At 32.5% G+C, this 14860-nt stretch overlaps 1 protein-coding gene across 26 annotated transcripts in view; it reads right to left on the minus strand.

Moving 5' to 3' along the window:
• The window catches only part of DST (dystonin), a 592091-nt gene that overhangs the window by 64015 nt on the left and 513216 nt on the right, over nucleotides 1–14860 (minus strand). For all 26 annotated transcript variants that reach the window (XM_074237259.1, XM_074237251.1, XM_074237265.1 and 23 more), the window contains 3 exons: nucleotides 7529–7648; nucleotides 6222–6329; nucleotides 2265–2483 (listed from right to left, as the gene is read on the minus strand). In XM_074237259.1, the coding sequence (XP_074093360.1) occupies nucleotides 2265–2483; nucleotides 6222–6329; nucleotides 7529–7648 (447 nt within the window). The remainder of the gene's footprint in view (nucleotides 1–2264; nucleotides 2484–6221; nucleotides 6330–7528; nucleotides 7649–14860) is intronic.

Consider the following 14860-nt stretch of genomic DNA (forward strand, 5'->3'; position numbering starts at 1 on the left):
CTGTACCTTTCAATTTAGAAAATCAAATAAAAAATCTATTGTTTGAGATTTAGATACCTTCATAATATGATATCCCCCACCCCCAACTTTCTAGATTTCTAACAACTTAAACCTCTTTGGCCGCTTCTCCTTTTGCCAGGGCAGTCCAGTGACACTGGTTGCCTTGTTCCTTAAACAAGACCCTCCATCTCACTATTCCAAGTATTTTAACTAGCTGGCCCCTATGCCTAACAAGCTCTACCTCTTCATCTGCTTCTTCTGGTTTACCTAGCTTCCTTCAAGTTCCAACTAAAATCTCACCTTCTATTGGAAGTCTTTCCCACTACCTCCCAAATGTATTGTCTTTCCTCTGTTGATTATTTCCTACTTTTCTAGATATAGCTTCTTTGCACATAATTATTTATATGTTATCTCACCCATTAGATTGTGAGCTCCTTAATGGTAAGGACTTGTCTTTTTTCTTTCATTGCATCTCTAGCATTTAGCATAGTGCTCAGTACAAAACAAATATTTATTGACTGAATAACTGACTGAAAATGCTTTTCATAAATATGATCTCATTAATATCCTATAGCAACCTTGTGAAACAGATATTATTCCCACTTTAGTTGGATAATCTAAGTGTTTCAGGAATCTAAGACTGAAAATTTAAACATCTTATCCAAACTTATATTACTAATAGGAGCTTAAACATCTTATCCAAACTTATATTACTAATAGGAGCTTAAACATCTTATCCAAACTTATATTACTAATAGGAGCTTAAACATCTTATCCAAACTTATATTACTAAGAGGAGCTTAAATACCTTATCCAAACTTATATTACTAATAGGTATCCCCCCATGATACCAAGCCCAGTGCTCTCTCCAATACCATATGACTTTTACAAGGTAATTGTCTCTTAGTTACTCTAAAGAACAAAGCTATCAAGTATCAAGCAAAAGTCAACAAAAATATGTGCATATGAAACACATTGTCAACACAAGTCATCCAAAAATTTTATCTTTAGTAGTCCTATTAAGTTATCTGGGAACAATTTCATGAAATTTGTATTCAATTGTCAGCTAAACTGTACTTTAAAGTATTCTGACATCTACCAAATTATTTCTCCCTAGAAACAACCCTCATTGCTGATATGTAGCTTATTTTTAAAAAAATAAACAAAATTCATGCATATCTTCAAACTATGACATAATAAAGACTGAGTTTGATTTTTCAAGAAAAACTGTCACCCTAAGCAGATCTGTACAAATTATTCTAGAAAAAGCAACAAGAACATTTAAAGTTCAAATTTTGTAATATTTGAATTATATAGACTGCCCCCATAAATTCTGTCTGTCTGTCTGTGTGTGTCTCTCTCTCTCTCCCTATTCTATTACGCCATTATAATTATAATGATTGAAATGCATTTATAGACATTAGAGAAGCATGATGTAGTTTTATATGTATTTAAAACAAGTCATTTTATTGCCTTGTAAATTGAGCCATCAATTATAAGTTTATGTCCATTTGTTTCTTGTTATATTCTTCTAGGGCAAGAGAATTAAAAGAAAATTCTATACCTCTAGCAACCAAGTGGGTCCTCTGTCTATGTACTCTGCTACTCTATTTCCATCTATCTTGATCATCTTTTTCCATAAATTTATTTTCATTAATGTTCTTTCCTTTGAATTTGTTTTGACACTGAGATCTAACCATTAAAATTATTCTTTAAAATATTTCCAGTATTTCAATGGCCCTACCAGTGAATCATCTCTTTCATCCATTTCTAATCTTCACTTACTATTCTAAATGTACCTAATTAAGAATTATATAAAAAATGAAAAAGCCCAATCCAAGTATATAAATAAAAATTTTGCTTTTCATTAACACATCAAAATGGAAATCCATTCTTCTCCTAAAATACCTGATTTATTTTGTATTACATTCAACAAAATGACTGAGATAGCACCAGACTCTGAGACAGCAAGAAAGATAGCACTCATACCAACCCACTGAATGTATTTATTATGAGGTCGCAGACAAGCAAATATGGGCATATTCATCATCATCATAAAGTCAAGAACATCTATATCCTCATTATATAGGATATACAGGATAGGAAATATAAAAAAAAAGCAACATCTTCCTGGAAAAGAGAAAGTAATATTATATTGCTTTGTTAGTATCTCAAGTGATAATGATTATAAAATGAAAATCATCATAGAGCCTGGCACTATATAAATGTTGTTACTAATATTGTTATTTTTATACTAAATTTACCCGATGTTCTTCCTGCTGCTGTTTTAAAGTTTCATATTCAAGAGCTGGAGCTGGGAGCTGAGAGATAACCCTTTGTGTTTCTGTCAGCCATGGCCAAAGTTCTTCATATGTTTCCCAAAACTGGTTGACCAGAGACTGTGCTTGTTCTAGTTGAAGATATCGCTCTGAGTTGATTTGGCAGATATCATCATAGTTTTTCAATACATTATTCAATTTTTTCTAGAAAACAAAATTATGAAATTATGAAATTATGTGCTTAACTGATCAGGACTTAAGTATAATTGGAAAAATTTTTTCACTTGCAAAAACTAAGAATTCATATTTAATTTGTAATGCAATATTTTAAAGCTAGAAGTTATTTCAGCTATCATATAATTCCATCTCCCTGATTTATAGATGAAAAGCCTAAAAGGGAATTATTTGTGCAAATTCATATATAAATTAAGAGACAAAAATCTTTACTAGACCCAGGCATTCTGACTCCAAATTCAGTGGGAGGGGGGGGTTGGTTTTTTTTTTACAATATATGTCATAGGTCTTTTTTTTAAGGAAGGTGACAAGGTGTTTTGCAAACTTAAAAAGCAAAACCTTAGTCCTGACCTCAAGATCCACTCTAATCTGGTCCTAAATAACCTTTTCAGTCTTACCTCAGGCTCCATTCAACTGCAGTTCTCTTCTATATTACATTACTTTCCAACAAAATTGAACAACTCTCCATGAAGCATGTAGCCTTTCCTTTGCCATCTCCATTTTTTTTTGTTGCTATCATTCATATCTTGAAGTGATTTCCCCTAACTAAACTTATTGAATATTTTGGATCATCAAAGAGAAAATTTGCATTGAGTCCTTTTAAGGATCTCATTTCATCACTCTCCCCTTCTGTAGTTACATATATGCTTTATGTCCCTAGGCCCATAATCAGGAGACTGTAAGCTTTAAAGAAAAAAAAAGTTCAGTATGCTATACCTCTATGTTGTTACTATCAACAAAATTTCTTAAATTTTATTTCTAAGCTGATGATTTTCAAATCTACCTACCCTATCCCTACCTTTCTGCTAACCTTTAACCTAAAAGAACTTATAAAACCTCCCCATTATCATCTTCCCTCTTCCTATAAAAGGTAGTCTCTCAGGTGTCATCCATGACAGCTCTCCCTCCATCCCCTCCTCCCCACATCCCTCCCCTACCTCTACCCCTCTCTCTCTCTCTCTCTCTCTCTCTCTCTCTCTCTCTCTCTCTCTCTCTCTCGCTCTCTCTCGCTCTCTCTCTCTCTTGCTCTCCCCCATATACATACAATCTGTTGCTAAGTCCTACACACCTTTTCCTCTCTTGTAACACTGCCACCACTTTAGTATAGATACTTATCATCATGCATTTGGGCTACTGCAAAAGTCTGTTGGTCAGTCTGCCTGCCTTTTCCCACTCAATCCATTTTCCTTTCAGTTACCAAAGTAATTTTACCAAAGCATAAGTCTAACTATACCATCCCCCACCAGATCATCACTACACTATTTTCTCTCTACTCAATCAAATACAAATTCCTCTTTTGGGATTCAAAGGCCACCATAATCTAGCCTTCTCTTTATCTTTTCTGACTTCATACATCTTACTCCCTTAATCTAGTATCCTTAAATCTGATGCCACTACCCTGATGGCTGCTCCATAAACAAGACACTCCATTTGTCAGCTCTTCTCATGTTTGGAACATTCTTCCTCTTCAACTCCACCTACCAACTTTCTTCACTTTAAGTCCCACCTAAAATTCCACTTTCCACAGGGAGACTTTTCCAATCTCTCTCAATTCTGGTACCTTCCCCTCATTTAACTATGTCCTATTTATCTCATATATAAATTGTTTGTTTCTCTCATTAGATTATGAGCTCCCTGAAGGTAGGGACTTTATCTTGCTCTTTTTGTGTTCCCTCCCCAGCCAGAAATATAGTGGCACTCAAACAATATGTGTTGAGATTGACTGAGGTGCTTTATAATGCTGAATTAGATTGGTTAAAAATCTTCCACCCAAATTTAAAATGTCCTTTATTTATGACCTAGAAAATGACAGTTTTATAACACCTGCAGCATCTGCTACTTCTTGAGAAATATATTTCACTTTTCGAAGGCACATTCTAAAGATGAACACTGCTTGAAAGAGTTTATTAAAGACATAAAAAACAAGAGGAGACCTTAGGTTACATTCTTGCTCTCATGAAAAGATTTCAATACTATTATTGGACATAAAGTGGATTTTTAATCACATTCTACAATCTATACCTTAGAACATATTAGAAGATAAAAATCAAAATAAATCTCAAAAATACTCTAGAAAGTGGTAATAATGACCTGATGCTATATAAAAAGATTTACTTATTGATATCCTTTTCTGATGTATATATCAAAAGGGAAACTTGAACTCAGGTCTTCTATATTCCAAGACTAATGTGGCATACTGCCTCTCTCAATATAACTGTATGAAACAGGCAAATGGAGATTTTAGGTTCATTGGCATTGGAAACTCCAAAGTGAGAAATTAATTTCTGCCACCTATCTACAACTTAAAAACTTACGAAAGTGATGTAAAGGGGCAACTAGGTGGCACAGTGGATAAAGCACCGGCCCTGGAGTCAGGGGTACCTGGGTTCAAATCTGGTCTAAGACACTTAATAATTACCTAGCTGTGTGGCCTTGGGCAAGCCGCTTAACCCCTTTTGCCTTGCAAAAACAACAACAACCCCCCCCCCCAAAAAAAAGAAAGTGATGTAAATCATTAGGCATTCAGGTGACTTGCTCAGGGTCATGCACATAGTATATATCAGAATTAAAACTTAAGCCTGGGCTTTGAACCTGGTTTTGAGGCAGATTCCCTATCCATTATGTAATATTTTAAATGAGATCAAGACATAAAACATTATTTAAAGTTTTGAATGAAACATCCAAAGTTTTGGATAAATAAGAATTTTAATTTTTAAATTTTTTATATTTATGAATTATTTTCACATACATGGACTCATTTGAACTTGTCCTATAGGATAGTTAGGGTAAGAATTTAAAAATGAGGGATTTGACCATATTTACACAACTTAAACATGCATCACTGTTTATCAAAAGGAAACTAAAGAAAATGAACATGCCCATGCTAAGACCTTCCTTTGCAGATTTTAAAAATACTCAAAACAGATTCTTTAAAAGAAAAGGAAGAACTAATTTAAAAAAGTAGATAGAAGGGCATGGTATAGACAATAAAAATCTGCATATTATTCTAACTACTTTATAAATTCATCAGAGAAAACAATTATTACAGAGAAAGTCTCATTTTAGAGATTTGTTGAATTTTTTCAGTATTATTTTGCCAGAAGAATTAAAATACTTATTTTTGTCAGACCACCCAGATATTATATATTTTAGCTGAATGTCAGTTTTAAACATTCTTGAGACCAATTTTAACCCTTTTTTAAACAACTTTCCTTTTTTACTTAAAAAGAGTAGTAACTAAAGGACAAAGGACTTCCTTTTCTAAGCATTCAGTTGACAGACCATGTAAGTCATATCTGAACTTCTTCATTATTAAAAAAGAAGAGTACTTGTATGTTCCTCACAAAGCTTTTCCATGCTATTGAAAAGATAAATTTTTGATAACATTTCTGTCAAGAAATTCAATTCCCTTTGAAGTATATATATATATATATATATATTTATATTTATATTTATATTTATATTTATATTTATATATGTATCTATAAAGGAGTGACCCATCAGATACAAGTTTTCAAGTAGGAGCTATGCCTCCAAAAGATCAGTGCAAAGGTTCATATCTCTTTTTAAAAAATTTTCTGCCCATTTGTGTGATCCAAAATATAACTTGACATAAAAGGGGTGATAGAAAAAGAAATGGATTTGTACAGCTGAAAGCTTCATGCATACTTTTAGTCAAGCTACAAGCACCATGTTCTAGGAGCTTACCTTCATAGACTGCTTCTCCTCTTCACTGCAACTGCTCATGATTTTATCCCCAGATTTAACAAGTTCATCAATAATATCCTTGTGTCTCAAAATATCCATGGTGAATGCCTAGTATAGGTAGAAAAAGAGGGAAGGGTTACTAAAAATAATAAAAAATAATGAGCCCAGTAAAACTACTTAATAGCATTGGTATCTTGAAAATCAACAGAATAGTATGTTTTCTAGACTGGAAGAACAATGGCCAGTAATTAAAATGACAGTTAGGAATCAAATTGATAAAAAAAAAGGCATTCCTCAAATGACAGATGGTCAAAGGACATGCAGAGGCAATTTACAAATGAGGAAATCAAAGCAATTCATAGTCATATGAAAAATTGCTCTAAATTATTACATATTAGAGAAATGCAAATTAAAGCATCTCTAAGGTACCACTTCATAACTCTCAGACTGAGTCTCAGACTGGCCAATATGACCAGAAAGGACAATGATCAATGTTGGAAGGGATGTGGGAAGTCGGGGACACTAATACATTGTTGGTGGAACTGTGAACTCGTCTAACCTTTCTGTAGAGCAATTTGTAATTATATCCAAAGGACAATAAAAATGTGCATACCTTTGATCCAGCAATACCACTACTGGATCTATACCCTGAAGAGATCATGAAAAAGGATAAAAACATCATCTGTACAAAAATATTCATAGCAGCTCTATTTATGGTAGCAAAGAATTGAAAATTGAGTGAATGTTCATCAATTGAGGAATGGCTGAACAAATTGTGGTATATGTACATTATGAAACATTATTGTTCTATTAGAAACCAGGAGGGATGGGAATTCAGAGAAGCCTGGAGGGATTTGAGCAGAAGCAGAAGAACATTGTATACCATAACAGCAACATGGGATTGATGATAACCTTAATGGATTTGCTTATTTCCTTTGTGCAACAATCGGGTACAATATTGGGGTATCTGTGATGGAGAATACCATCTGTCTCCAGAGAAAAACTTGTGAAGTTTGAACAGAGACCAAAGAATATTACCTTTAATTTAAAAAAAAAAAACCTGTCATCTTATAATATAATCTAGCTATCTCTTATATTTTATTTTTTTTCTTAAGGATATGATTTCTCTCTTAATACATTCAATTTAGATCAATGTATAGCATGGAAACAATGTAAAGACTGCTTTCTGTGTGGGGTGGGGGTAGGGAAGTGAGATTTGGGGGAAAATTGTAAAATTCAAAAATAAATCAATTTATTTTAAACATTAAAAACATAAAATAAAATGACATTTAGAAATTTCTTTTTACCTTTTGAACTTGAAGTTGAGCAGAGGTCTGGTCCTGCTCAAGTCTAATATCACCCAGAGATCGAAGTTTCTTTTCAGTTTCTGCAATCCAGGATAATTCAGCATCAGCTGCTTGATCAAACTAAATCATGGAGAAATAAATTATTTCAGCAAGCTATCACAAAGTAATACCAAAAAAATCAATCAGACTCAACATACAGAGAGGTTAAATAATGATTGGAAATTTTTTTAGAATTATGTGTGCAAAGAGGTATTACTGTCTCCATCCCAACTCTTCATTCACACAAGTAGCATCTTAATTCAGATCCTCTCTCTCTCTCTCTCTCTCTCTCTCTCTCTCTCTCTCTCTCTCTCGCATTTTTTGCAAAGCAATGGAGTTAAGTGACATGTCCAAGGTCCCACAGCTAGGTAACTATTAAGTGTCTGAATACAGATTGTAATTCAGGTTCTTCTCACTCCAAGTCTGGTGCACTATCCATCTAACTGCCCCGCCCCTTCAATCTCTCTCTTAACTAAATTAGCCTCCTTGTCTTAAGTCTCTTCTTATTGTAATCTGTCCTTCTCAGAGCTGCCAATGTGATTTTCCTAAAGTGCAGTTATGAACATAACAACCCCTCTATTCAGTGATCTCCAATGCCTCCTTATTACTTCTAGGAAAAAAATGTAAAACCCCCTGTTTGACACATATAAGCTTTTCACAATGTGGTCCCACCCTACCTTTCTAGTTTTTTATATTCTATTTCCCTCCATTAAGTTTACTCCAAACATACAAAAGGATTTGTTATTCCTCACACATCATGTTCCTGTTTATCTTTATTCTGGCTGTCTTTGCTGTGTTTAACTCTTTTGTTATGGCTTTGGTTTTAATTCCAAATTCTTCCTCCTCCTCTTCCTCCCTGCACTACCCCCCCACTCATTGAGAAGGCATAAAACCTCCTTTGCTTGGAATCCTCAACTTTCTCACCTCTGCCTGTTGGTATCTCTGATTTTCTTTAAAAATTTAGATCAAAGGTCTTTTTCTGCATGATGTTTTTTCCTCATCTCTCTCCTCCAGCCTTTCCCCAGAAAACATACTAATTAGTACCTTCTCCTCTTAAGTTACCTTTTATATGTTTTTAAAGTTAACTTCATATGTTTTGTATTTGCCTATATCTATACATCTTTGTTTCCTTAACTAGAACATTAACCCCTTGAAGGCAAATATTGCAATGCTTTTCATTTTGTCCTTAATGCCTTAAAGTACCTGGTAGCCTCTGAGGCCTGAAAAGCTTGAATGATTAAGGTTTTATTTTTTCTTTTTTTTAGATGTCTGATTAAAGTCTAAGTTACCAATGGAAGGCATATTTTTCAAATCAGATTAGTACAACATCAAAAGACTGTTGATCACTATCCCTTTTGTGTATATATATATATATATATATATATATATATATATATATATATATTTATGCAGCTTAATGTTCTTGCAATTGCATTCAAACTATTTTTCCATTCACTGGATCCTATTTTCTCATTAGTTAAAATGAATGATGCATTGCACTGGAAGGAAATGGTATATGATACTATAGTGCAACAAACATTTTAAATAGCATATTTAAAGGAAGTAATAACTTTCAAATTATATTCTATCATACTTATAAATGCCATTAACAACATAATTTTAAGATTGTTCAAAGGAACTACTAAGTAACAATTTTTGGAAGTGAAAATATAGTATGGTACTCAAAACTGGAAGCATGATTACCTGCCTCATATATACTTCTCTCAGCAGTTCCAACAGTTTTATGTTAGGGTTTTTGTTTTAAAGTCAACTTCAAGTCATTTTTAACACATAACTTTTTAATCTAATCTTTGTTTTCAAAATTTTTAAAAAGAAATTCTAAGTTTACAGTTCCTTTAGACTTATCTCCTTAGGACTGATTTTTTGAATTTCAACCTTTCTTTTGAATTCAATTGAATCCAACCTTTTGATTATTAATGACTAAAAAAGACAGGATATATATCAAATATGCTGATGACTCAAAGTTGAGAAATATAGGAAATATAATTCACAGATTCCATTTTTAAAACTCATGATGACTTTTCATAATAAATCATAACCAACAAGTGAATTATTTTAATACTTTTACTAATTATGTTTTAGTGATTTCACTCATGAAGGTACCTCTTCCAACATAGGTCACAGACTCAATTTAAATCATCTTCAATAACCAAAAAGCAAGGATCAGACTGCAATTCTTCTGGCAATGATTCTTCAATTGAATGGCTTACAGACTTTTTTTTACAAGGCAATGGGAGTTTAAGTGACCTCCCTAAGGTCCCACAGCCAGATAATTAAGTGTCTGAGGCTGGATTTGAATTCAAGGTCAGTTCCCTATCTACTGTACCATGTAGCTGCCCCTACTTCTGGAGACTTGAATTCTCCATAGATGAAAGTGTTCAAATAGAAGCTTAACAAACTTACAAATCCCATATATGAGATGTTATAATCTGGAAAATATCTACATATAAAGCTACCTGAAATCAAGAGATTTGATTCTATTTCCAATTAAAATAGTTTTTAAAATAAATATTTATGTTTTTAAATGTTTCTATTTTTTGTTTTATTCATGTTTACATTTATTTATACTTGTCTTTATCTCTTATTATATGGTATGCTATTTGGTGGTAGAGTGGTCTGCTTTTACTTCCCCCCCAAACCTAATGCTCTATATACAATGCCTAGTCAATAAATGTGGTAATAGAATGAGTTAGTAACAACCATTAGGAATGACTGGAAACAATTTAGTTCTGGAACAGATCATAGACACTCACTGGAAACATCCCAATTTAAGATGACTCACAAATTATTCTGATATTAATAGCTTTAACTAAAATTACTTGTTTTCCCTATACAAAATGAGAGATGTTTTTAATTAGCAACAAAATATGGACAGTGTGGTATAGTAGAAAGAATATATGTTTAGGAGGATATGAATTTGAATCTGGGTTCTTCTATTTACTCCTTACATGCCATTTGACAAATCACTTCCAGAGATCTTTAAGATGAAAAGGTTGAACTAGATGATTTCTAAGATCACTTTCCAAATCCAAATCTATTATTTATTAATTACTATTATAGTGTAATGTGATAACTGCCACAAAAAATTTTAAAAGCTGACCCATAGTAACAGAAGCATGAGCTTCCATTGGATTACATTTTCTTTAGGTTAGGGTAGGTTAAGAGAGGTTTTATATATTCTCCCAAATAATTTCATAATATAATTATAGTTAATAAGTACATTTCATGTAAAACCTCAGATTTCTGAAAAAAGAAAAAGAAAACTTATCTGTCAGTGATTTTTAGTATTACTTTTTTGTAGTCTTAATAATATTAAGTTCTAAATGTTGAAACTTATTTAATATGTACTGGTTTTGTCAAAAACTAGCCCAAGGATAATGATAAAGTGATATAATCCAAACTGTCCACAACAGAAGGCTGAGGGGGAAAATGTTTATTTTGCTAAAGCAATTATTGGTTGCAGAAAAAGAAACAACCAAATATATCATAGTTTTAAAAAAAATTCCTATTAATATAACTGTTGAAATGGTAATTCAATTACCATGTTTTTTTCGATTAAATTATGAAAACCATGAGTGGTAGAAGGAAAGGAGAGTAATGTAGAACAGTGCCTACTTTATACAATTCATATAAAACCAGCTATTCTAGAATATATGACTTGCTTGTGTGACTTTGTGAAACTGTGTTCATAATGGATCAAATGAATGAGTCCTTTTAAATGTGGACATCTCTCTCAATGGTACAAACCAATTACTGGTGAATTAAAATTATGGAAGGAGAGAATTAGAGTTGGAAGTGATCATTGAAGTCCAACTCTTAAAGAATTGTTCCCTTTACAAATTCATCAACAAATGGTATTAGTCTTTCTTTAACAACACAAATCATAGGGTAAGGGTCAACCTACATCATTTGTAGATAGTTCCAAATGTTGGGGGAAGGGGGAAAGAAAGGGCATAAGCATTTATATAGTTGCCTACAAGGCACTAGGCTAAATGCCATTTATAAATATTATTTCATCAACTCTCAAAAGTGATTTTTCCAGGGTCATACAGCTAGCCTTTTAGGTCATGAGAGCAATCATAAATATTTTTTATTCATAGGATTTGAAACCCTTTTAAAACTCGAAAATTTTTAAAAACTTTTTTTGAGTCTTGTCCCATCTTTCTTAATTGCTCAAATTATCTAACAATAACATGAAAACAAACATTTCAAATGAAAAAATTAATCATCTCATCATCTGAAGTGATATCTTGGGAAATTATTCTAAAAATCATTTTATAATTTATTTATCCTATTTATAAAATGATAAAAAGCTATGTTATTCCTAAATAATTGAAAATATCTAAAAGTGATAAAGTAAAATATCTATAATTGATAAAGCTAAATACCTATTGTTGACAATTATAACACTGCCATGCCTAAATATTAATTTCTCACACAAAACTATTTTGTTCTCCCTGAGTTCAGAATTTCAGGGGCAGTATGAGGAAAAATTGATTTAAATATAAATTAAGAATTTAAAATAGAAAAGAAAGAAAAATAGCATGATTTCTTTAATTATTCAGATCAGGTTCAAAGATTCTCAATCAGTATTTCCTTTCAATTTGTGTTAATCACTTTAACATTTATCCCCAAAATAGTTTCTTTAAATAAACATATTTGAAGAGAACTATAGATTCATCAATCTTTTGAGTGTTTACAGGTACATTTGTGTCAGAACAGGACATCCTTTTAACTCCCTTTTCCTTTAGTCATAGTTTTTATTTCTTTATTTTCATTACAATTTCCTTCCTCTTTTTTTTCCCGTTATTGACATTATAATCTATTTTCTTTCACTGAACTTTCCGGATCAAAGTACACCTCTCTTTCCTTGAATTCCTTGAAGTTTCACTCTATTTCAGATACTTCAATATTCATTCTTTTCATAGAGAACAAAGTGGAAAAGAAGTAGATGAGGAAGGAAAGCGATCTGCCCACTGCTATCCTGATAATAAGAGGGGATAACTGAGAATTGAACCCAGACCTCTCCAGCTCCAACCCCTCTGCATTTTACCTCACAGGCTTTTACTTCAAGTCAGATTCCAAGAGATTTAATAAACTCCTTATTTTTGTTAAAATCCACTCCAGGAGCATAAACTTGGAGGATTACATTTAGTGTTATATTGAAGACAAACAAATAATCTTAAAAATATGATCATTGAAAAATGTATTCAAGATTTCTTAAGTCTTACTATTCAACAACAATGACATATTTCTTAGAACACTGCACTTAATAAACAAACCAACATCTTTAGAGAACTATTTTAAAGACTGGGTTTTTTTTTGTTCATCCTCAGGAAAAAAATATCCTTCCTCTATTCCACTTAGCTTATTTGGTAAAAAAAAATTTGTAATGAAAGAGGGAAACAAAGAACATCTTATTTTTGTTTAGGTTCTGAATACAAAATTACTTATATTGTCTGGCTCAGATAATGGCACTTACCCCGAGGGAATGGAAAAATAGCTGACATCTCTAGAAAGCTCTCCATCATTATTTACATTATTTTATCCCATTTAGGTAATAATTATCCTTAGAAATATTTTCAGAATAGGAACCTTTGTTGATCTATTGAATCTGACTCTTTAGCTAATTGATTAATTATGTCATATACATGGTCCCATTATACAATCCATTCTCTTTCCAGTAAATTATGCTTTTTAAATCTAAAAAAATTATTTTCCACAGCATAATTTTCCACTGTCAATAGCACCCTGATGAGAGATTTCAGGTTGATAAAGTTAAAAAAAAGTAGAATAGATTATAATCCATGTACAAGTTTTATTCATTATTCAAACAAAAGTATGTCTTCTATTTGACATAATGGTCTTCCACAAACCCAGTACTAGTTTGTCTATCCTATGAGTAATTCTATTCTGATGCTATTTAAGTCATGTTTTCATATCCTGTTCTCCACTGTCCATTACCCTAAACCTTCAGACCCTTGGAAAAGATATAATTATTAAGCTACTTTCCTTAGCCTTTTACACCTTGTTATAAATAAATCAATTATTTTAGCCTTCTCTAATGGTATTTATGTTCACACTTGTATAATTAATTCATGAGACAAGAATAATTTTGTCAAATCCTACAGTAAACAAAGAAAATAAATCACATTTACGTTTTCTAACACTTTAATACAAATCCTGTGCTTTCTCTGTCTTGATATTCCCTCTGTTAATGCAGATAGATGGCCCAAAATTTCATCACCTTGTTAGATGTCAGCATATTTTGTCAATTGTGGTTACTCAGGCAGGGCATATTTTATTCATGTCAAAGAAAAAAATTAGGTTGAAAATTTTTATTTCAAAGTAAATTTATAATATCTTGTATTAATTGATATTTTATGTGACTTTTTTTTACTGTCTTTTGTGCCATTCACCAAAAATTCTCCCTTATTCTTTCCTACTTAAATCACATTATTCAGACATTTCTTTTCAATATATTCACTTCCCTTGTAGTCTCGGATGAAGATATGGTCCATCTGCTTTCCAAGGACTACTACTCAACATACACTTTTGACCCCATCTCCTTCCATCTTCTCCAGTAGATTGCTACCACTTTTTATCACTGTTCTACCTCTATTATCTGATCTCTCCCTCAAGTATTCCCAAGTCTCACCTACACCCAAACACACACACACACACACACACACACACAAACACACTCCACACTCCTCTCTCTCTCTCTCTCTCTCTCTCTCACTTGATTCTACTCTCATTGCTAGCTCTTTTCTCCTCCTTCTTGTGGATAAATTGCTTGAGAAAGGAATCCACATTTGGGGCCATCACATCCTTTCTTCTGTCTTTTAAAACCCCTGCAATCTGACTTCAGACTCTCATCCAAATGAAACTACCCATAGCCTTTTCTCAATCACTGTCCTCAACCACTCTACATCATTTTACACTTTTGATACTTTTGATATTCTCCTCTCTCCTTTTATTCTACATTTTGAAAGCTTCAAGGACAGTGTAAGAGTACAGAAGAAAAATTCCTAAAGACTTGGAAATTTCAGAAGAGAAGGAATGTAGCATAAATGTAGCTTAAAAGTAATAATGTAGCTTAAAAGTTTAGAAAGTACTTTTTATATGAGAAAGAATACATTCATGCAATCAATTGCTTCTACAAGATATACAACTTGATTGGTTGGTTCCTCCCTTACATCTCTCCTGGAACCCAAACATATCCAGACAAGGAGTGGAAAAAGCACTATGCCTAGAGTAAGGAAGGTCTGA

Source organism: Macrotis lagotis, chromosome 5 (assembly GCF_037893015.1).
Source record: "Macrotis lagotis isolate mMagLag1 chromosome 5, bilby.v1.9.chrom.fasta, whole genome shotgun sequence".
NCBI classification, from domain to species: Eukaryota; Metazoa; Chordata; class Mammalia; order Peramelemorphia; family Peramelidae; genus Macrotis; species Macrotis lagotis.